At 33.5% G+C, this 24,627-nt stretch overlaps 1 protein-coding gene across 7 annotated transcripts in view; it reads right to left on the bottom strand.

The window, feature by feature from the left end:
* The window catches only part of LOC126757634 (A disintegrin and metalloproteinase with thrombospondin motifs 5), a 160,593-nt gene that overhangs the window by 10,404 nt on the left and 125,562 nt on the right, over positions 1 to 24,627 (bottom strand). For all 7 annotated transcript variants that reach the window (XM_050471694.1, XM_050471696.1, XM_050471697.1 and 4 more), the window contains exons 6-10: positions 21,946 to 22,072; positions 20,940 to 21,187; positions 18,182 to 18,286; positions 4,671 to 4,813; positions 4,146 to 4,198 (exon numbers count right to left, since the gene is read on the bottom strand). In XM_050471694.1, coding sequence (XP_050327651.1) covers positions 4,146 to 4,198; positions 4,671 to 4,813; positions 18,182 to 18,286; positions 20,940 to 21,187; positions 21,946 to 22,072 — 676 coding nt within the window. The remainder of the gene's footprint in view (positions 1 to 4,145; positions 4,199 to 4,670; positions 4,814 to 18,181; positions 18,287 to 20,939; positions 21,188 to 21,945; positions 22,073 to 24,627) is intronic.

Here is a 24,627-nt window from a genome sequence, read left to right as displayed (position 1 = left end):
TTTCATTTCTTGTTCTTTCTCTTTAAGCTCTCTGCATTAAAAAGTAAACAATACAATTTACCCATATCGCTGGTAAAAGTATCACTGGAAATTGGTTTTCTTTTGCTCCTTATAATCTACTTTTCGGCATTGCAGTGACAATTTGGAATTTTTTTGCAATTAAGTCTCATTCATATTTTCTTATTGCTTTAATTACACATTTCAAGTTGGTCCTTTAAAATAATTTCCTGGATTCGCAAGTGGATTCCTACTGTTTTGAGCTTGTGACTATAACAAAAGTAGTATTATGCTATCACTTCTATTACTGAGAGTTTGAAAATCTTTTTCTTATAAAAAGTCTTGAAAAAATTGGCTGACAAGAAACTATACTAAAAAAATTTGGCATTACATTTCTAACTTGTTGTTATAATCTAACTTTTACTATGTTCGGACCGACAACGAAAACATGTTTTCGTGGAAAAACCGGTTTTCGCACGAAAACTTGTGTTTCCGTCCATGTAAAATCTGTCAAACGAAAGCACAGTTTTCGCTGAAAACTACTTGAAAACTTACATTCCACACATTATAATCGGTGCCTGCTCTAGTTTAATCGATGTTTTTGGAAGATATATTTTGCCGACCCTAAATTGTCACTTGATATTTGTTTACATTCCATATACAAAAACAGCTGTCGCTTGATATTCTCATATTAGGGGGATTCTCTTGCTCTTGCAAAACCTTGCACGGTGCAGAAATTACAGAATTTTCCTCTTGGTGCAACGGCACAACAACAAACGCACGCAGAAAATTATTTGCAATGGCTATAAATATGTCAGACCAAAACCCACCTTTATTTTCGTGCCGTCATATATCACTAGATTCGGCAATGGGTGCTCTCTTGGCCTTGCATATTTCGGTATAGGATTTTTGCATTTTGTGTCATCGTGCAATCTTGCAAGAGCTAGAGAATGCCGCTATGATAGTTGTCAGTGAAAACTCATCGAAAACACACATTGTAGGTCCGAACGACTTAGATTCCACAACATACAAATGTATTTTCAAAATGTTTTCAATGTCGGTCCGAACATAGTATTTGTATGTGACAACGAAACATTGTGTACACAGCTTAAATATGTTTATCGATTGTTTATATTGATCGACTTCCTTACGAGGCATCTCGACAAGCAAAAATTTATGGTATACTAACTGTACAGGTGTACGTATAGACTCCATAAGCAATATGGAATGCAATATATGGCATACAACTTTGTATGTTTTTTATTGTGTGACAGTTCAGTTTTCATTCCTATGAAAATTTCGAAGATTCAACACAGTACATTTACATATACACCGACGGCAGTTTTATTTCGGTTATTTTAAATTTAGTAGCCCGAGTGTTAAGACGGTTGTGCTAAATTATAAAATTATAATTATTATATTAATTTAATTAATATTAATTTAATTAATATTAATTATAAGAATTCTTCTTAATTCATGGACGCAAATTTCGAAGGAGTGTGCGAAAGATATTAGAGCAATTAAAAAAACAAAAAATTAAAAATCTACGGAAGCCACATGTCCTAGAGGAGCAAATGGTGGATGGGTGCAGAAAGTCTGGAATGTCGGCTGATGTGGTATATGAACCAATTTATACTACTATAAGGAAATGTCGTTTCTCGACCCTATTGTAATTATGAGGGCGACAAAAATCTGAAAAAAATTGTTAAAATCCTGTTCTTCCTCCCATAAAATATATTTAAGGTGATGTGTTTCCAAATCATGAAGACCTCTAAATTCCAGAAATGGATTTAGCCAGTATTTTGGTCTTCTTTTTTTGTTTCTTTACGTATTTCATAAAGCCTTTTCAAATTTTTAAGTGCTCGTACTTGCCTTCTTGACGCCATTTCGCAAATGATTATGCTATGATAGCAAATGTCCACATACAGATTTAGAATAGACAATGGCAATAGTTATTATGCCATCAACTTTTGCCTGTCGAGATGCCCCGTAATAACGGAATAGTATAAGGATTTATTGGAAATTTTAAACGTTAATTGTTTGTGAAAAAATCTTCTGAGGAACTAAATGCCAAAAAATATATTATTATACTATTTATGACTTAAATTGAATGACTTGCTATAATCGAAAATACAATACATACTATTGGTTAGAAAAAGGTGTATAAACAGAATATTAAAAAAAATAATAATAAATATAACTTTAGATAAAATATGGTAAAACATTTAAAGCATAAAGTAATACTTATAAGATAGCAGAGTTCAAAAAGATTTAAAATAAACTTTGACTGTAGGAAAGAAAATATCACAGTACTGTCAGCAGTGGGTATCAGCTGCGCGCATCTTTGACATTAAGCGCTGCAAGCGTGTGAAATGCGCTTAATCACTTTCGACATATTTACACGTTTAGTAAAAGGAAATATAATTTTTGTTTATTTTACAAATACAAGTTTTCAAAGAATATCACGTGCTCTGTTTTAAGGCGAGAGTAAAGAATAGTTGAAGAGTAAACGTGCTTGAGATTCGAGTCAACGAGAAATATTACACACAGTTTGAATGATTTGATGTGACGAATGCTTAAATGACATTTGTGTTTCTGTTTTATTTTATAACGTAAAGTTTTCTGCTTTTTATTGCGCTTCAAACTCCTCTTTTTCTTTATGTACACTTCGTTTTTTTGCGTCAAATTGACATTTACCTGCTGTACCACGATTACATTCGCCATAAGCTGTTGTACGTCTGCACATATCAAGTCTGTGTTGCGAAACGAGTTGTTTTTAAAGTTAATGAGAAAATAAGTTATTAAATACGATATTATATTTACTAAATTTATATTAAGGCTTAAAAAGGAGTTCATATCAAAGAGGAGATTTAATAGAATTAGCAAGTTTTGTTGTTTAAATTTAGTCAGTAAAGGGTGTGATGTAGAATGTTCTTCGGATAATTGAAGTAGTCTACTTAAGCTAGCTTATTATATTTTATTAAGTTAGCGTAAGGTTCACACGACAAAATTATCCCCTCTGCGATGTTATTGTATTTTATTTTTATGTATTTTCAACCAATTGCTTGCAAATAGCATAATTTAAATTTACGATATATGATTACGATATTACTAATTTATTATTATATCGCAGTTTTTCATCATAAAACGCTTAAATTAGAAAAGTACTTTGGCTAAAACTCTTGCATACGATATTTATAACTTACGATATATGCTTGTGCACCAAAATCTCGAAACTTTTTCTATTGCTTTTCGCTTTAAAAGGCTTAAAATAACTGCAAAACTTAAAACTGACTTAATTGTAACGAATGTGACTAAATTACGATATATTTTAAATTTACGATATAAGTCTTAGTAGAAAAAAAGATTCACGTAGACTTCTCTGAATTATTGATTTCTCCGAATTATGAGAGCTCTGTAAAAGAGCAACTTTAATTTACGATATTACTACACAGTGCTAAAAATAAGGCACTTCAACACAGCTTCTATTATAAAAAATCTTTTAATTATTTTGCTTCATATAGAAACAATATGCAGTTATTAAATATAAAATTCAAAAAGCCCAACTCCTTTTATTTTTATTATGCATTTCAATACTCAAATTAGTAAAACTTCTGTATTATCCGCCAACTTAGATTTACGATATTAGATTATAGCTCGTTTTGAAAGCACTTAAAACTGTTAAATTTTACATTTACTGAATTAGGACTGTCTAAAAACGAACAGACACCAACCAACCATCAAAATAATAAAACCGTTAGCGTAAGATATGTATTCAATCTACGATATTTGTAACATCAGTGTAATTTTGAATGTGCTGAAATAAAAACTTGAATGTGTGAGTATGTGTGCACTTATGTGGTGTTCTTGTTTGTGTATTCAAACACTTTTACATTTTGTTGTTGCGAAGTTTACTGTTATTTTCGTGTTTTTAATGTATAGTATGTACTATGTGCTGTAAATGTTTGCCGCTAACAGTTAACACGTTACACTGTACATACATATGTGCGCTTTCGTCAATTGATATTCTTACGATAAACCCCATAAAAAAGCTTCAAATGTATTATTCAGGTTAATTTCCAAACAAATTAAGATTTCGAACTACTTAAGAAACTAGTTGTAAAAAATGGTAGATTTCAGATTTTTACCCGCAGTGCCTTTGGTGCAACGACCGCCTTTACGTCTTCGACACATATCATACCTGTATTATGTATACATTTGAGTATATGCGTATTGAATTTTTACGATAAACGAAATAAAGTGTAGAAAAGTAGTTAAACAGCAAGAAAAATAGCAAAAGAAGTTTTTAAGTGTTAAGAAATAGACATATTTTAAATGAAAATAAGACAAAAGAATTTGGAGCATTTGAAAGAATTATTGTAAAAATGTGGAGAAAAATCTCTACAGTATTATGACGACAACTGTCGGCAAGTGCGCCAATTAAATGTTCACACCTGCCTTCTCAGCTGCGCTGCTTTGATTTTTTGATTTCAATTTTTATTTTTTATACTTGTAATTTTATTTCTGCTTTAATTTTTTTTATTGTATAATTTCTAAGTTTTTTTTTAATATTTTTTTTTTTGTAAATTTTTTAAGTTTTTTTAATATTTCTTTCTTTTTAATTTTTTTTTACTTATTTTGTTTTTTGTAAATTTTCTGCGTGCTTTACTCACTTGGTTATCGCGACAGCAATATCGTAGACGGGCAAACGGCGCTCACGGAATAAATATTTACCCATATCGGTTAAGGCAGCCGCTGAATCGATGGCATCTCGTCCGACACGATTCCTTTCCAGGTATGGTGTTGCATCTCTTCCCTGTTGTCATCACCACATATATTTTCGTAAAAATATGCGCAAAAGCCGTTGTGAAGTCACATTTTGGCGCAAAAAATGAGAAAAAAAGAAAAACACGAAATTGAGATTATTGTGTAATGAAAAAATCAAAAAGAAAAAGAAAAATAAAATGAAATAAACAAATGAAATAAATAACAATGTAACGAATGAATGACAACAATATGACCGGTGTTTACGTGTTTCAGATGCCAAATTGGCCGAGTGGCAGTACTTGAGTAGGAAGTCAGAAGTTGTCAACGAAATGAGGTGACATTTTTTTCGACAAAATTAATACGAAAGAAAAAAGTGAAAGAAACGAGTGCAGAAATGTTACATAAATTTTCTTCAAAATATGTTTTGGATTAATTTGGCTTAAATTGCAAGTTATGGCGACGGCAGTTGAGCACAATTATCGATAACAAAAATATCAGTATTTAAATATTATAATATCAATTATACAAGTATATAAGTCTACTTGAGTTTCCTATTTAGTTGGCATAAGTAATATACAGAGGTGTTTCTAAGCATTTTTACAACGCCCATGGATCATTGCCGTCAATTTGGAATTAGCATACGATTTCTGTAACACCACAAGTGTCAATCAAACTTTAAAATTAGCTTAAATAAATTACTAATCATGATATAAATCATGTATAATAATAAATGCAGCTGTGTTTACAATGTCAGCGGAATGTTTTACACACTAACAACAGTGCCCGCTTGTTGCTCTAGTATATAATAAATTCAATTTACTGATGTAGCGGACAATTATAATGTAAGCATGTAGATTGAGAACGATCAAACACCTACTGCGGGCGTACGGTTAAAAGAAATATAAGAAAAGCTTAACTACTATTTTTTTTAATCCTTTCAAGCTTCTAGCGTACAGCTGCAAGCGAAACTATTGTTTTTCGGAAAAGGCAAAAGAATAGCTGGTACGATGTGGAGAGCAACAAAGCGTCGGGGCCGATGTATTGTCGGCCGAGCTATTCAAATACGGTGATAAAGAACTGATAAGGAGCATGCATTAGCTTCTTTGTAGACGATTAGAATTTAAGTGTGCCCTGCCCAATCTACAAAAAGGGAGGCCTCACAATCTGCGCATACCGTGGGATAAGCCTCCTCAACATGGCATTTAAGGTTCTATCGAGCGTACTGTGTGAAGGACTAAAGCTCACCGTTAACAAACTGATTGCACCTTATTAGTGTGGCTTCAGGCCTGGAAAATCAACAATTGACCTGATCCCAAACTCGGCTATAACCGCGTAAGCGGTGTCTACGCCAACTAATAAGAAGAAGAAATCGATTAATTATCGATAAGCATAAAATATTACTTAGCAACTGATAGCTACCAAAAATCCAATATATAAATTGAAAGTATTCATAGCTTAAAGTTTACAAGAATGGGAGCATTAGGTGCAGTTTGATTTTGTTGCAATGCAAAGTGGAAAAGTGAAATTCAAAGTGGCAAATGTAAAGGTGATTATGTACAAAACTGCACCTGTTACAGCTACCTTTTGCCCTTTCGAAATTGCAACTACGCTACGAAAATGTTTAGCCAAAAGTAATAAATGAATATGAGAAAAAACTACGATCAAAACCGGTAATCAAAAGTGAAGAAGTCTCAAACGAAAAACCATTTGCCACAACCATCAGCTGGAACACGTTTAACCTTTTCGTGCCAACAGTTAGACGCCAGCTGATAATGGATGCTACGTACGAAACTAACGGTAATTGATTGAAATAAAAAGAAACAACAACAAGCAATAGCAAAAACATTTGTTATGCTTTGACAAGCCAAAACGATGCTATTGCCAGCACAACAGTTACAGTAATGTGCAGTTAGTTGAAAAAGTAACATCTTCGAATGAAACGAACGACGGTTTTTGCGCTGTACATATATATACAAACACACACACAAATATAATAACGAAACGGCCATTGCAATTTACTAACCTTTAAAATCCAATATTAGTGGTATTATGCAATGGAAATGTTAAGATTTCCAACGGAATGCCGAGGGAGGCCGCAACGAAATGTGGTTGGCATTCGCATGGGCTATGCTAAGTACATTGTTGCTGTTGGCGCTGTCATTAAGCGCATACGAGTTGCGTCAGCGACGTAGTAGTCGGTATAACGATAAAGTGATCGGTAGAGGAAAACAGCAAACAGCTATTGAGCTGCTATTTTAAAGGCAAATAGTAAAGCTGAGCTTTGTTTATGGTGCCAAGCGGTAGCCGAAGATGCATGATCTATACGCGCGCGCATGTAATGGCCTTACAACGGGCTGACAATGCAATTGCAATTTACTACAAGTGCGAATTATTTGCATATGCCAGGCAAACACAAAGCGGAAACCAATTTCCGTTGCAATGCTGCAGATGCACAGCAGCCAATGAAGTAAATAGACACACAAAAACAAGACAAAAAATAAAAATTGACTGCAGCAGCTGTTGGCAACAGCTGATAGAGTGCGCGTTAGTGGCGAAGAAGCGTGGAAGCGTGATTCGTCTTACATTTTTCGTGCATCATGTGGTGGTGATGCTCTCTGCTTGCAATGCAACCAAGTATATCAGTTAGACAGTACATAGTGGCAGCAACATTCGACAATACACAAAGTCAAGACAAAAATAAAGTCAAAGTCGTTCAGCGCGGTTGCTGTACTTCCCATACATTCAAGATAAGTATTTGAACTAGTTTCAATCCACTTGATATTAAAATTTGAATGCAATTGCATTGCCGCTGAAGGTGAGCGCTGTACGTTGAAGCGTGTAAGTGTTGCAGGCGCGCTTGCGCAGAAGCTATAGCTGGAATGCTGCTGTTCTGAGTGCCTAAAAATTATTGTTTATATATTTGCGACCACTTAACAGTTGGTAAATGGCGCAAAGGTCTAAAGCGCCTGCTAGAAATCGTGAGTTGAGTGCAGGCAATGTGTGGCAAATATGTCTATTTGACATCAAAATGTTGTAAAAATATGAAAAAGTTGAAAAATTTCCAGTTTTGTCTGTCACGCACAAAGACGGTCGCTTGCTGCGCTGCATTTTGATTAAAACACGGTAGATCAACGGCGTTCTGCTTCGGCTGTCAAATGAGCAGCGTCTGCTGTTGTTTTTATATATATTCTCCAATATTTCTACATTTGTTGCAAACATTTTTTAACACATCTGCGTGCTGGCATTTATAATGTTTATTGTGCGATTCGGTTGAAAATTAATAACATTTCGTATGTGTCCTTGATGCGATTTTTATGACCAAAATTCGATGATAATTCAATCATTGACAAGTGCATAAAGTTAACGAATTGTTCTTGGTATTGATTTGTGTTTCGCTGATTTGCTCATTAAAAGCATTCATTATTATCGCTTAAAAGCAATGTGAGTGGAAATTTGCATGCAACACCGCAGAGTTGCTGTCCGCACAAAAAGGTTCAATGCACCTAAGTAACTACACCTATGTACATATATATTGAGGAAATTATATGCAAGGAGAATCCATGTTTATACATCAAATGACGCGACTCGCTTCGACACCATGCACATCGCTAATAAGGCGATAATTAGAAAATTTATCGAATATAAAAGTTATGAAAAGCTAGTTACATCACTACGAAATAAAGTTTAGCTATTTAACATTTAATAATTCGCAAATCAAATACAAATTCGTGAATACTGATTGTGTGAAAGTGCTTAAAACCGAAAAGTTATTTGACAAAATAAATAAACATATAGCTATTGACTTATTAATGAAGTTTTGCTGTCGCTAATGTTGTATTTTAACTTGAGATAACTACTCTTCTTCTTCTCCTTCCGCGGTTATAGCCGAGTCAACAACAGCGCGCCAGTCGTTTCTTCTTTTCACAATGTGGCGCCAATTGGATACTCTAAGCGAAGCCAGGTCTTTCTCCACCTGGTCATTCCTCTTTCTCCGGCGGGTACTGTGTCGAATACTTTTTGAACTGGAGAGTTTTTGTTCATTCGGACGACATGACCTCGCCAGCGTAGCCGCTGTCTTTTAACGGAGGTAAAAAAAAAACTTTTTTTCGAAGGTTTAGTAATTTTATTCGGACCTTTTGTACATTATTGAGCACACTTTTGACAATATAGGGCTATTTTTTTCGTCACTTTTTTAGTTCATAACTTTAGACGGCGCATCGGTGCATCAGCTTCTACGAATACGGTGTGTTCTGCCTATCCACAAAAAGGGGGACACCACAATCTATGCCAACTACCGAGGGTTAAACCTCCTCAGCATCGCAAACAAGGTTCTATCGAGCGTACTGTGTGAAAGATTAAAGCCCACCGTCAACAAACTGATTGGACCTTATCAGTGTGGCTTTGGGCCTGGAAAATCAACAATTGACCACCACCTTGCGCCAAATCTTGGAAAAGACCCTTGAAAAGAGAACCGACACACACCATATCTTTGTCGATTTCAAAGCTGCTTTGGGCTGCATGAAAAGCAGCGGTCTTTATTCTACAATGTCTGAATTTGGTATCCCCGCAAAACTAATACAGCTGCGTAAACTGAGTTGAGCAATACTAAATGCACCGTTAGGATCGGGAAGCACCTCTCCGAGCCGTTCGATACCAAACGAGGTTTCAGATAAGGCGACTACCTTTCGTGCGACTTCTTCAACTTACTCTTGGAGAAAATAATTCAGAACTAAATGGAAAAGAGTTTACAGCTGCTGATGTACACCGACGATATTGATATAATTTACCTCAACAACCGCGCCGTTAGTTCTGCTTTCTCCAGAATGGATAAGGAAGCGAAGCAAATGAAGCAAGAATATTTAATCAGAAATATCTTCTGTCAACAAACAAACAGTCGTCGCACTCGCGAATAGGCTCCCATGTCACTGTTGTCACTCATTACTTCTTAGTCGTCTATCTTGGAACCATTGTTAACATCTGTGCCAAATGTCACATCAAAATAAACATTAGTGTTTGGTTTACGCTTGTCTTTCTGAAGCACATTCGGCGATTTGTATGAACAGTAAAATTATTCATCAAAGATGTTCCAATAAGTTTTGTGTGCGGAACTAAATTTCGGTGATAATTGTTTGTCGCAATCAAGTGTTTTAGATTGGTACAAATTATTCAAAGAAGGGACGAAAACTCGTTGACGACGAACAACGCCCAGGACGGCCATCAACATCAACTGATGATCAACACGTTAATAAAATAAAGGAATTGGTGCTTGAGTATCGACGATTAAAAGACAGAGATCTTACTGGGATCATTGGAGTGTTGAAAGTATCAGTGAAAGCTATTTTGAAAGATCAATTGAGCCTAAGAAAAGTGGAAGCCAAAATCACAAAATTTTTTTGAAGAACAGCGTCGCGTTAACGTTTGTGAAAAACTGCTTTCCGACTATCCCGATGTCATTAAACGTATTATTTCTGGCGATGAGTCTTGGATCTATACTTACAACCTGGAAACAGACGATAAATCGGCCGAATATCGTGGGAAAGGTGAGCCGAAGCCGAAAAAACCATGTCAAAGCAGCTCAAAAATCAAGGTTCTTCGATTATCGACGTGTGGTGCGCTCCGAATTCCTTCCGACCGACTAAACTGTCAACAAGGAATACTATTTGAGTGTTGTGCGTCAGTTGTGCGAGGCTATTCGTAAAAAGGACCGTCAAAGGACCGCTCCGGGGGAATCGTTTTAAGTGAATTGAAGACTTTAACAACTGCTTCAAGGATTGGGAAAAGCATGGTGGGAGGGGAACAACATAAATGTTGAAAAATAAATTAGGATTGTAAAATTATGAACAAAGTCTTATTACTTTTTATTTCTTTCCAACTATCGGAATGCCATTAGAGGCAGCGTGAAAACAATGCATAAAATATGTCAAGCCATAAATGTATTTATCAGCTGCCAAGTGTTGCATAAAATAAATTATTGCTCTATTGCACTCTGCCACGGATAGTTAGAAAATAACAAAGTACTAGCGGATTGTGATCCATAGACCCTGCAGATAACCGTTATACGCTATGTAAATACCTGTGATATGTTTATGAGCGCTGCATTCGGTGGTGACTTGCAAACGGCAAACGAAATAAATTTTCTACGTTAAGCCAGATATGCCAAGTCGGGTTTATATATGCTATATATGTATGTATCCATGTGGAAATGACGGTAGCGCGCCAACGTTGGAAAGGCGGTTGTTAAAATTCAATTTTGCAAATAACGATAAAGGAAAAGTCATTTGAAAACAGAGCAACAATCAAATGCTTGACCCCGCCAACAACAAATCGCCAAAAAAGTGGCGTGCAATTGTGAAATATGGCAGACAGTACTGTGGTAAAGTAATAGTACGAACACATTGTTGTCGGCCACGCGTGTGGGCGTACTTTTGACCATTATGCAAGCACAATGTACGCGGCAGAGGAAAAAGTGCAAGCCGCACAAAAAAAAAAAAAAAAAATACAAAGAAAAAACAAATAAATTGATAAATGAAATATATAACAACAACATATGGTAGTTGTAAGTGGTATGCAGAGCGCTGAAACACTGTCCAGTCGTTGCAGCTCGCTGTGTAACGTTTTTTGTGGCATAAACAGTGAAGCCGCCATCATAAAAATTGTGATAAGATATTGTAAATATAGGCAAAACTTCTGTAAAAAAATAAATTTATATTTTTTAAGCATTAAGACAACAAATAAAACAACAACAAACATGTATAACGGTATTACTAAATTGGTGTGTTGCAATAGCAGCGAAATAAATTTGAAGCTATCAGCGCGTGGGCCTACAAGTTGTCCAACTTAAGTAAATAAATGTGGCGCAAGCATGCATATAAACGAACATATATACACACTTACAGATATATAAACATACATACCTACTACATACAAATATATGTGAAAATTCAATCAGCTAGCTTATCCAAAACGCTACGCCAGCCGCTTGCAACAGCAATTTTCCTTGAGTATTTACCACCAACCAAACGCAGCGCGCACACGCACGCCAATTGACAGTCGTTAAGATTTATTGCTGGCTATAAGCAAATTTGCGCAAATCTCTAATTCGTAGGAAAATAAATTAAGTATGTGAACTCTTGAATGACTTACTAAGTAAAGCACTGTAAGCGCAGAAAATTAATATAAACAGCAGTCAATAAATCATTGGTGGCTTCACAGTTGACTGCAGCCACACACACAGCGGCACGCATGTGCAGAGTGTGTTGCCAGTGAAATAGGAACAAAATTGCGCTGCTGTGACCGATACTGTATCAGTCTCGACGGCTCCTTGCGGAAATCTAGCGCGTTTAGTCTGCAAATGACCAAACCCAAACGACGGCAGACAAAAAGCAGCAACAACAATTTGGCCAAAAAAATAAGTAAATCACACGTTTTTGTGACGGTTGTCAAAGGCGTGAATTCTGTCTGTCATTCGACTTGCGAAAGTAAACCGGTAACACCGTCGCTGTTATAGTTTTTGGACGCTGAATAGAGCGGCGCCGCTATGAAAATTGCGAAAAAATTATATCCGCGCTGGGCGCTGCGGCATGCAGTGAAATATATCTGCAAATACATTTATTTTAATTCAAAGTTAATGCCTCGGTGTGACGTTGTGCCGTCGCCCGCGCACCGTACACCGCGCTCGGTCTCATGCGGTATATGCGGATATATGTTGGCGCGTTGTTGCTGTTTTTTGTTTGCTCTATACTCGTATGTGTGATGCAGAGTTCGTATTAATTTGTACGCGCATGCTGAGCGCGCGCGGTGTGTGTGAGGTTTAGGCGTGTGGCTTTAAAAAAATTGACGCAATACTTTTGACAAATATACTCGTACCGAAAATTATGTAAAATGCCAATTAAGCAATTTGAAGTAATATGCAGTCGCGTTTAAGTGCATAGCTGGCGTATGCAGTGTTGGAAACTCTAGTCAACAGTTTCTTGGGCAAATACTCGTATATGAAGTGCACAAAAAACTCAGAAGTCCACTTGATTATTAAATTGTTAGCCAAGAAAATGTAATTGACCAGCAGAGAATTGAAATCAGGAAATTCAGGAAATTCAGGAAAGGAGTATACTAATTGATAGACAACTTGAATGCGACCTATATTTTTAGTTGTCTGCGGTAACACCGTTTAATTTTCGTTTTGAGGGGTGTAATTCATATTATTAATTTGTTATTGCCTTAGTTTAATTGTATGTATGACAGCTATATGATATAATGGTCCGCTCTAGAAAAATTCTTCGGATATTGCATCGTTGATTTCGCTTTCCATACAAAATCTTGAATTTGATCGTTCAGTTTGTATGGAAGTAATATCCTATAGCAGTGGTTAATGACCAGCTTCCTGAGGAGAAATCTAGTTCATGGATATATAGATGGAAAGGCGGGCAGATAGATGGATATGGCTAAATAGGCACAGCTGATCACGCAGAACAATAATATATATACTTTATAGAGTCACTGACTTTTAAAGCGTCGTAGCAAACTTAATAAACCAAATTCGGGCATAAAATTAAATCATTGTTAGTCATATCTTCAACTTTCGGGTTTTGGTTTACGCAAAATTTGAGGTTATACTTAGGTATTGAAATAAATTTTAGTTGTGTAGATGCTTAATGGTTCGTAAATCTTATATTGCAGCTATGGATTCATCAAGAAATGTGACTGCCTCAGACTGGTCTTCATCATGATTATACTGAAAAGTATGAAAACGCATCATAAAAAAATAATGGTGGATCTACTTGATAACCAACTGATGAAAAAATTGAAAATAATCTAAATTATACTATATGTATCGGCAAAGTCAACTTTATATATAACGCCCTTTTTTCACGCTGCGTATCGCAATTTTACCGACAAATTAGCGGTTATGAAGCATTTCCGAACTTTTGATGAATTTCATTAGAAAATTTTACATGCCAGGAATGGCATGCGGAAAATTGCCTTGGAACTATCGTATGTTGTTCAGAATCTGCGATTGAACCCAAGTCTCATATAGTCGTCGAACGTCTCTCGAGCTTTTACATCATGGTTACTAATCTGATTTCTCCAAACGAACTAAGTAGTAGAGACCACGTTAGCAAAAGGAAAATGCCGTAATACGATTTTGGCAAAATTCTGAAAGGTCGCAACGCAGACCGCTTAGCAACCGCAGTAATTAAAAATTGTGAATTGACCTGTTTGAGGTTAGAAATATTAAAAAAACATATAAAAAATGTAGAAAAAACAAGCACAAATTAATGACAACAATTTAAGCGCAATCACGCATGTTCTTAATTGCCTATGCGTGAATTAATTAAGAAACGCCAGCAGCGCTTAGTAATAAAACAGCTGCTAACTACAGGCTGTCAGTAATAAACAAATAAAAAAGACCGGTGAAAAACCAAACATTTTAGCAATTTTTTATTTGCAAAAGAGATTAAAACAATTTCCCAGATATGTTCTTGCAAAAACGTTGAGTTGACATGAAGGTGTATAGCAAATTGCGAAACTTCTGCGCGTCTAGACACCCAGAAACTGCATAACTAGCACATTGTTTTTGCTATTTTCCATTAATTATATTTTTACAACTTTTTTACTGCCTAGCGACATCAGTCAGAATTTCCAGTGTTTTCGCAATTCATATTTCAATGGTCAGCCGAAAATGTGCCTCATCATCACTACCAACTAACAAGTACTTTGGCCAATTCTGTGGCGTTTGGGCATAGCGACAGCTGGCGGTTATATGTTTTGCGTAAATTGCACAGTTGCGCAGCTCTGGCAAGATTTATCGGCCGCTACAAGTGTGTGTGTGTGCGTGCAACAACGGCGAATGTTAACAACATTGCGTCTTAAGTAGGTGGCCCAGTCAAGCGAGCGTGACCAAGTTGCAAGCGAGAGTGATGCGTCGATGCTTGGCCGCCGGTGCTGTTTGTGATGACCTTCAATTAATGTTGCTGTTGTTTTATGTGTTTTTTTGTAAATAAATTTTACCATCACTTGTTTAATTGTGTCTTCTTTCGATCGCTGAAGCTATAGAAATCAAAGAGGCATTGCAAATTAGCCATATTTAGTAATGTCGCGTATTACGCAATCTGCAGTTGACAAATCGACATTTCGATTGAGCGTCTCCAATGTATTGAGCAATCACTGAAAGTTGATTGGCTTAACGAGCTAAAGAGTTTTTAATTTATGGACATGCATGCTTGATTTCGATATATACTTTGGGGTCATTTATGTAGAAATCAAGAATTGTAAGCAGAAGTGTAACCGTCGAAGGAGTTTATTAACTTTAAGTGAACATCGACTGTTTTTTTACAATTTTATTGTCAAATCTGATTTAGAAAGAACAATTGATATTTTTACATAATTTTTTGTAAAATATCGTCAGTAGAAGGGCTTAGTAAGTATAGAACAAGTTTAGTAAAAATCTTTGAAGTATTTTAATTTTATTCTTGAATCATTATTCGTACTAAATTGCGCAAAAAACAACTCAGAAGAAAATATGAAGTTCTATCAATCACTTTCAGTTACAATAAGTGAAACACTAAACAAATGATCCATATCAAAGCTTAATGGAATTTTCGTACACTGAACAAGTGGTCACTTAGTATGCCGTGAGTTTTTAAAAGTGTTATAATGCGAAATAACATTAATGGCGGTACTTAAAGTTATTAGCGAAGTACCATATGCCTTAAATACTGCACAAACTGAACTTTTGAAACGTCAACTTTGATCACATTAACTTTTTTCAAGCATTTGCGCAGACAATAGTGTATTGAACGCAAAAAAGTTTAATTGGCCAAATATAAACCCTTTCTCTTTTAATTTAAACTTAACTTAAGTAGTTCTGTTCGTAACTTATAAACAACTGAGTCACGTTTGAGCAAATCGAATGTTATGTCTACTAAATAGTAAAATTTCCGCAAAGTTCTTGATTTCAATTTAAATTAAACTCTACTCTACAATTAACTACCACAATTTTAAGAAAGGAATTAATAAATTATATGAAATTACTATACGCAGCTGCAACATATGCACTTAATAATTACTTGCGTAATTAATTTTGGCCAGAACAACGATTTTCCATTGACAGTAGAGTAAAGTAATACCCAGCGCAGCGTGTTACGCATACGCAGAACTTTTAAGAACAGACAAGTCATTTAACTGGCGTAAGCCATTATACAACAATTGCAATTAATTAAAAATACTTTTTAAAATGCTTATATATATATCTAAGAATATATATGAACAAGCAATCAAATAAAGTTCGAAGCAAAAAATATAGTCGTTCAGCACATTTAGTTGGACTTTTAAACGGGTTATCGACATTAACGCACCGCTGTGTGTTGCAATCAAGCGTCAAACCATTTGTTCAATGTCCAACGCATAAATGCGTACAAACAATTATTTTATCAAATGCTAATAAATCAAAAAAAAAGTACAAGCAGAAATAAACTGTGCGAAATAGATAAATAAAGCTGATATACAAATAAGTTGCAAGTCAAACAGTAGTTCGAAAATCGTTTGGAACGTAAGCGGCTTGTGCATACAGCTGCCACATTTTGCATTAGCCGATTTGTAAAGGCGCATAATTTTCGCACTTTTATTTAAATTTTACACTTGTATTTCGCTTTTGAGCATGAGATAGCGGCGTTACTAGTAGTTTGATTGCGTAATATTTGACAGTTGACAACATATAATTGACAGCGGGGCGTTTAGAAGTGAAAAATACTAACAAAGCGGCGACAAATTCGGATTTTTAAACTAAAACTTGGTAGATATAGTGGTTTAGGCGACAAGTAAGACACAAGGAGACAATAACGTGTATTGGCTCTGCAATATCTTAACTTTTCTCAATCGCTATATCAGCTGAGCTCATGCAGTATTTTTGCTTGCGTAATAAATTGTTTAATTATTATGTTTAGCAAGTAAATAGTTTCGATAAAGATTTTATAACTTTCCTTAATGTTTAAACTCTTACAAAATATTTACAAGTTGGCAACGCTATCAACTACGTTAGCCAACAAGGCGATTAGTGTACTAAACAAGCACTTTAAGTGTCCGCAATTCAGCATATCATAACTCATTTAAAAAATAAATCAACAAAAAAGCCAAATAAATACGTACAAACGAAAATATTTAGCATATAACAATTATTTGCTTGAAAGTTTAGCTCAGTATTTTGTACAAAATAATTATGTCTAAATATTTCACATCGAACATACTGTGTAAACAGCGCCTTATACTCGCATGATATTTATCGATTGCTAGTGCTATCGAAGCATAACTAAGCAAAACATGCGTAAATTTGAAATATTTTTTTAAGCGAGTAAATTCAAATTTTACAATTTACAACAAATATTTGTATTTCAGTAGATTTATATTTTTTATATTGTACTAATATTTTACTGTGTTCATTTGGGGATTTTACCGACACCAGCAATGTTATCAGTTTCTTTAGTAATACATAATTTCTAAGTAGTTGAATTCGACTATATTTCTTATATGTACATAAGCATGTACATATGTATATTAATTGCTGTTCTTTTTTTGCTTCTGTGTAGCAAAAATATACATATTTCGATTTTTGTTGTACATTGCTTGGGTTTTTGTGATTTTTTGTTTGCTAAGTGGGACAGAAGTTGTTAACTAATAATTCGTAATTTGAACGGCTATAAATAAGTAGTTGAAAGAAAAAAATATGAATGCCGTGAAATTTATGATTTTTCTATTAAATTATTGCTACATTGATTTGCTTATACAAGTACAATCAATAAATTGTGTTTATTAACAATGGCAAGTTTAATTGTACTTGTGTAGTAGCAGTGTTGTGGTCAGAAAGCGATGAAAAAAGCAAACAAGTGAACTGATTGCTGGTAGCTGATAATAATTCACAGTTTTCAGTTGAAAATGAGAGTATGGGAAATATGATTATTAATTTCAAATGTACTAAATGAGGAATTTTCATATTATAACCGTTTAACTGACCTTGCAAAGGTTAAAAATGACGCAAAGCAACATGAAAGCTTTTACTGTTATTTAAGTATGCTATGTTTAAAACATCGAAAGTGGTGTAAAGCATAGTTTCAGCTTATGAGTTTGCTTATTACTGAACTGAAGACAAAAGTTCGTGTTAAAACTCACTACATGCTTCATATGTGCCTACTAACTAAATCTGGAGTTTATATACAAAAAATGATATTAATAATATATGCCATATCACTTAAGTGAACTGAAAAGTTTTGTATAACGCGTGTTTACTGTATTACGTAAGGAGTAGAAACTCAATTATGCTTAATTAACTCATTTGAAAGATAAATAGTATTATTATTATCAAAAACCTGTTAAAATCGTGACTAGATTTTGTAATATATAAAATTATATTCTTTTAGACCGTACTCACCCTCGAAATAATAATGCCAGCAATGCTGATGCGTATCCTTGGACCTTTCAGCAAACGATAGCGCAAATCAACGCCGTTCCAGAACGAAACAAAGTAACGCTTCACCTGGTGAAATAAAATAAAAGAAATAAAAAGAAAAAAGTTAACAACAAAGTTTTCATGGCCGCACCTAGATAAATAGCTGTACATATAAACATTATAAAAAAGAAAGCAATGCGCAGTTATTCTGAAAAGCAATAAGTGTTCTGTAAAATAATTATTCCGACTAAGAATCTGCCGCTAAGAAAAAGAAGAAACCAGCAATATTCCTCTTCTGCTGTCTGCCACGCAAATCTTTATGCCGTTGAAATGCGTGCACGGCTTGCAGTTGGCTGACAAGCTGCCGACAGCTGTTAGCTAGATTTGATTTATGAAAACGCCATAATGAAAGATTCGTCTGTGGGAGTTAACGTGCTAAAATTTATGGCGTAAAACTCAAAACGAGTGAGCTGTTGAAAGGCCGCTGAAGCGCAAAGCAATAAATTGAGTGGTATGTGCCGAAGCAACTGATTGAATGATTATGTACTCAGAATTCGATGTTATCAAAAATAATAGCGGCACATGATGATTGGTTGCAAGCTGAAGTGCCACGGTGTAAGAATGTAGTGAGATTCTAGGCGTGATGGAATTTATGAAATAATTGAAAAATAATGAAGCACAGCAGGATTACTATTTTAATTTTTTTTATTTAGCAGCTAAAAAGTATAAAGATAGTTTTGCGTCGAAATGATCATAGGTTTATCAAATTAGTTTGAATACTCTTATTTCGTATATAATTTGAAGCTTTCTACTTGAACGGGCGAATTATAATAGTAAATATATTTTATAACTATCCTAAAAGCAACCTATCGCTTAAATCGCCGGTGAGTTACCTAACAGAGCATTCTGTTAAAGTTCTATGAAGTCCCAATTGACAATCTGACAAAAATTCATTCGTTCAACCCTTTCTTAAAGCCTTATCTGCACGGTGTGTATGTCTTATAGTTGGATCAGCGAACAACGTTAGTCCAATGTAAATGATTCTGCTACCTTTCTGCTTTTTTGTTGCTTTCCTTAGCGAGCAAAATGTGTCAAAAGTTGAGCCCGTAGAAATCAGCCATCTTTGATTGTTTTCATTTGAAAAATTGCCATTGCTCAATTGGCATATATAATTTTGAACACTGAAAACAAACAGTAAATATCATTCGAGATTTTGAGTTATTTTATGAAAATTTCAAACATATTGCAGATTGAATTATAAAAGTTGATAATTACTGACAGTATATCGATATTGGCAACCCTGCGTTGTTTACGTTTCTAAAAAATCCAAATGTCTGAATGCATTTGACACTGTTTTCTTAAACTAGCTCGCAAATCAGAGTTGAATGCTATTATTTATAAATATATAAACTATTTTTAATAGTTTCTTTTCAGTTTTGATATTTTATATTATAAAAAATTGTAATTGAAAAGTTAGATGTGTACAAAACTATATATGCGTATTGAGCAATGGCAACATTGTTCAAATGAAAACAAACAAAGATGGCTGATTTCTACGGGCTCAACTTTTGACACATTTTGCTAGCTAAGGACGGCAACTGAGGAAGGGAGTATCGCTTTTCGCTGTTCCTGCTATTAGTTCGGTGCTTGTAACTTCAATGTATGGAGTTTCGATGGACGTGACTTGCTGCGTTCTTATATTCATAAAGATGAACCCACTAAAAGTTATCGTTGCTCGATACACATTTGTATCTGCAATTATGCTTCGTTTGCACTCCACAAAGCTTTATTCTGCGCCTACAGTGTGAATAATTTTTGTAAATACAAATATAATCAGGGGTGTTGTGGAATCTGATAGTTGTCGGAATCAGAATTGAAACTGATAAAAAAAAAGTAGTAGGTGTCATGAATTCAGGTATTATTGGTTTGATATTCGAAACAGAATATGTATCGGTTTTGGGTATCACGGAAACCAATTTTATCGGTTTTGCTATCAGAAACAAAGCAAGAAAATAGTCACTGACAGATTTGAAATGTAGGAGAAGAAATCAAGTTATTTTATTACGAATTTATTTATCTTTATTTCTATAGAAGAAAACATAAGAATAAAACACGAAAGGTCTTAATTAAGAAAAATCGTAAAAATGAAAAACCGAGAAATCTCGCGTCAAACTTTTCGCTTTCTGTCCAAGCGCTCATATATCTGCTAGACGCTTGGTCACTATTTCCCTTCTAGCTTCGAATTTCCATCTATAACTTTGGGGACATATTCTTAGATATTTTTTAAAGAGATTTAAGCAAAAAAAAAAAATCGCAGCAGGCTTCTCCCTTAAAGAAGATTTACAAAACGTAATAAACGCAATTTAACACTCAAACGCGGATTTATTCATTCGATAAATGTTATCTCTTAAAAACTTCCTTTAAATCGGAACTCATTAAAAACTTTAATAGGATTGCTTCCAAATGTATCCATTTGCAAGTTTTATCACATTAGTAAACTGCTGATTCGAATATTGGTTTTGCGTATGTTCGAAAAGACGAAGAAACAGATTCCGTGACATCAATGAAAATCAGAATTGGTTTGCAGTTCTGACGGCTAAGCAATTCTGTCTTAGATTCCACAACACCCCTGAATATTTGATTTTAAAAGCTTTACGCATTTAGTTTACAACGTATACAGCAATATATAGTATTATATTTGAAAAAAATGCATACTAAGAATTTTTAATTTCACACTTACTTGCAAATTGTCGCCACCATGCAACCGATAACCATCATAATCGATGATGACCAACACCTCAGGATAGATAATATAGGGCAATTGACGTCTGTTACGTGTAAATCTGGCTTCCGCTGACTCCAATTCACCATCCACTTCCTCTAACGCTGCTTCGTCGTCATCTTCGGCTGGCGCTGCGCGACGTTGGCGATGTTGTTGTAATCGTTCAAGTTTCTCGCTGGTAGCCAAATCATCGGGTTCCATAAAAGCTGCAACGGAAGTGAAACAAATTAATTAGAAAATCATAAAAAATATTAATTTATAGCATAAAGGTTAATTGAGTGTCACGTGCCGTCTCTTTTTATGTAACTTGTAAGCGTATCGTAACTTAATATTTTGGATTAATAACAATCACTAAGTAAGAATCGTAGGCATTTCCGTTAAAGTTTCACATTGTCTTTCAGTTCACTGCCCCAAAATTTGATGACTAAATTATATTTTGAAAATTTCCGCATTTTCGGTAGTCGAACTTTTAATGAACTATAACAGTTAAGAAGTAATTTAAAAAATTAATTTTTAAGTACAAAAAATTTCATTTCAGCTGAGCGCTTTAGTGCGCTGCAGTCTGTTGGAGTAGCGTAGCTCGCAGTTATTGGTGATTATGATGTGCATAAAAATTTTAGCAGTTCATTAACAGACATACTTATAAAAAAATTGCACTCAAAAAATATTTAAATTTATTTTTTTTTAGATTTTGTTCTTCGTTACCGTTTTACTTTAATTTTGACAGCCATAAAAAGACAATTTATTTGCTCCAGCATACTGACTGAAGGTTGCGCTCAACCGGTGGTTGTAATGTAAGAAATCGGTGACTCGCGGTTATATCGCGTGGGCAGCAATGAGAAAAGAATTAAAAAAAATTGGAAAAGTCGTATTGTAAAAGGAAAAAGGTTATATGATTTCTACTTTATTCTTTCATTTCTCTTATTTTTGTTACTTTAGATGATTTTCTATTTGCTTTACTCACCGAAATCGCTCAAATGCTCTAGCGGCTGGGCCTCACGTTTGTAAACAATGTGATGTGCGGCATCTGGGTTTGGGCTCAGATCGTGCGGCAGCGGTTTTATCACCATCTCATGACCAATGCTGCCCTCCTGCAAGCAAAATAAAAATTGGTGTAAAATGTTTAGTGAGTTGCATTTTTAAGAGAGAAAATTTTTATGCTAATTTAATTTTTTAATGGAAAATTATTGTGTTAACTTAAAATTAATTTTGCATATTATAGAATTTATTTTAAATTAGAAAATGTTTTTGAAAATATTTCAGACGAAAATGTTTGTGTAAAAATTAAAAAAAATGTATTTGACCAAAATTGTTATTTTTTCATTTTTTAATAATTTCAGTAATTTATTTTTGTGAATTAACATTTTAAAGGAATTGTCATACTTTTAGTTGAATTTTAGATAATTTTTATTTTTTAATTTTATTTCGTTTTATTTAAATTTAAATAGGCACCTATTTAAGAAAATATTTCAATTTAGTATATTTTCTCATAATGATATTATTCAATCAAGAAACTCATCAATCCATATGTCTAATATACATACAATGCATACACATAATAGACATCTCAAACATAATTTAAACTTGGCCGTGAAATATATAATTTGTGTGCTTTGAGAACGCATAGCTGCATTTGACTTTTGTTTGTTTATAAATAAATATACATAAATACGAATATATTTCAGAATGCTAATAAAATGAATTGTGTCTTAAATTGCAGTTTGTTCATTCTTCTGCGTGATAACTACTATTAAGTTGTCAATATTGGATTTTTGACCCTGAATTTGTGCGGCATTTCCTTTGAAGACAAATAAATTTTAAACAATGAAATCCAAATTGATTGCATCGCGTGCATTGTGTTGTGCTGAAAACATCTGAAACTAGTTCCGTTAACTATTCGGTATTATACATAAAATTTGACTGATTATATTGGCTGTTGTCATTATAAGAGTAGACCTGGGCGTATACGTGATGTTGAGAGGATATGTGAGAGACGTACCGACAGATATATAATAATTATTACATTTTTATTTAAAGTAATTTTTTTTTAACTCTTGACTAGTAGATAATAAAAAAGCTATTTTCATTTTTTTCATTTAAGGAAATTTAAAACAGTTTTATGCAAAATAAATATATATTGGGAAGAGTTTATTGTTCATTTATTAAAAAAAAATTTAAAACCTTAACTAAAACAATTTTTTCGGAAAAATTATAAAAAGAAAACAAAATATATTTAAAAATATTTAATAATATATTTTTGAAGAGGAAATAAATTAATGAACTAAATTAAACTAAAATATTTTATTTGAGATAAAAATTATAAAAATAAAAATTTTTTAAAATTTAATAATTTTCATAATATATTTTTGAAGACCAAATAAATTAATGAACTAAACTAAATTAAAATATTATATTTAAGAAAAAAATTATAAAAATAAAAAAAGGTTATTATATATGTATATAATTTATTTAAGAAAAAAATAATAAAAATAAAAAATGTTATTTATAATTTAATAATTTCCATAATTTATTTTTAGAAGACCAAATAATTTATTGAAGTAAAAATTAATTCTCAAATTTTTTTTTACCGCTATATTAAGGTAAACATTTTCTTACAAACAGTCATTTCTTATATTCTCAATTCATAAAAAAACTCAGTTGTCACATAATTTTTATTGTTCACAATTCCTTCAACCGCAAACTCAGTTAGTCATCGTCGTGGCGCCGCTACATCGCACCCAACAACAGGAGAAGGCAAATGAACTTTAAATTTGCTGCCACCTTCCGCATTCACACACACACACATGCATACGTTCATGCGCTTTTATGGTAGCATGAACATGCACTTCTACATTTTCGTTTAATTGGCATTTTGTCATTTTTTATAGCGAATCACAATGCGCAAATAAATATTGTCTGGGACCTTATTTAAATTGCTGGGCAAAATAGGCAGATGGTTAAGCGTATTGTAGACATTTTTTGGAATTTTTACAATTATTGTAATTTTTTCCGTTGCATTCAGCACTTTTTGGCATTACTTTTGATTTTTATGGCGACTTTTATGTCTTACTTGGCGTCGAAGTTTTTATTGTTTCTTACAACTACTAAATTTAACAAAAAAAATTTTTTTTCATCTTTTTTGCATTCTTTTCTTGCGTGTTCTTCAACTTGAACTTGACTTGTCTCAAAATGAAAACAAAAATTTGCTTAAGCTAAAATAAACTTTTAATTCTAAAATTGTGAAACCATATCAAAAATGAATAAATTTTTACTGACTTTAATGTTGCAACAACAAATTTAATTTAAAAAAATTAAAAACATGTTGCAGCATTTTAAAAAATTTAAAGATCTAAAAATGAAATTGATTTTTTAATTAGAATAAAAATGTAAAATTTGTCTCTAATTTTTAAAGAAATTTTAATTATTCTTAAAATTAATGTTTATTATTGAAAAAAAAATTATAAAAATTTCTAATTTTTATAAAAATTTCTATTTATTTTCATAAAAATTTCTAATTTTTTTTAAATATCTCTTTTTATTTTAAACTAAATTGTTTCAATATTTTGAGTAAAAAAATAATATAAAGTAATTTTTAAAATAGTTTAATACTTTACATTTTATAAAAAGTTTCCTAACATATTTTACA

This window comes from Bactrocera neohumeralis, chromosome 4 (assembly GCF_024586455.1).
Source record: "Bactrocera neohumeralis isolate Rockhampton chromosome 4, APGP_CSIRO_Bneo_wtdbg2-racon-allhic-juicebox.fasta_v2, whole genome shotgun sequence".
Classification (NCBI taxonomy): Eukaryota; Metazoa; Arthropoda; class Insecta; order Diptera; family Tephritidae; genus Bactrocera; species Bactrocera neohumeralis.
Note: the sequence above shows the minus strand (reverse complement) of the source record. Positions and strands in the feature narration are given on the sequence as shown.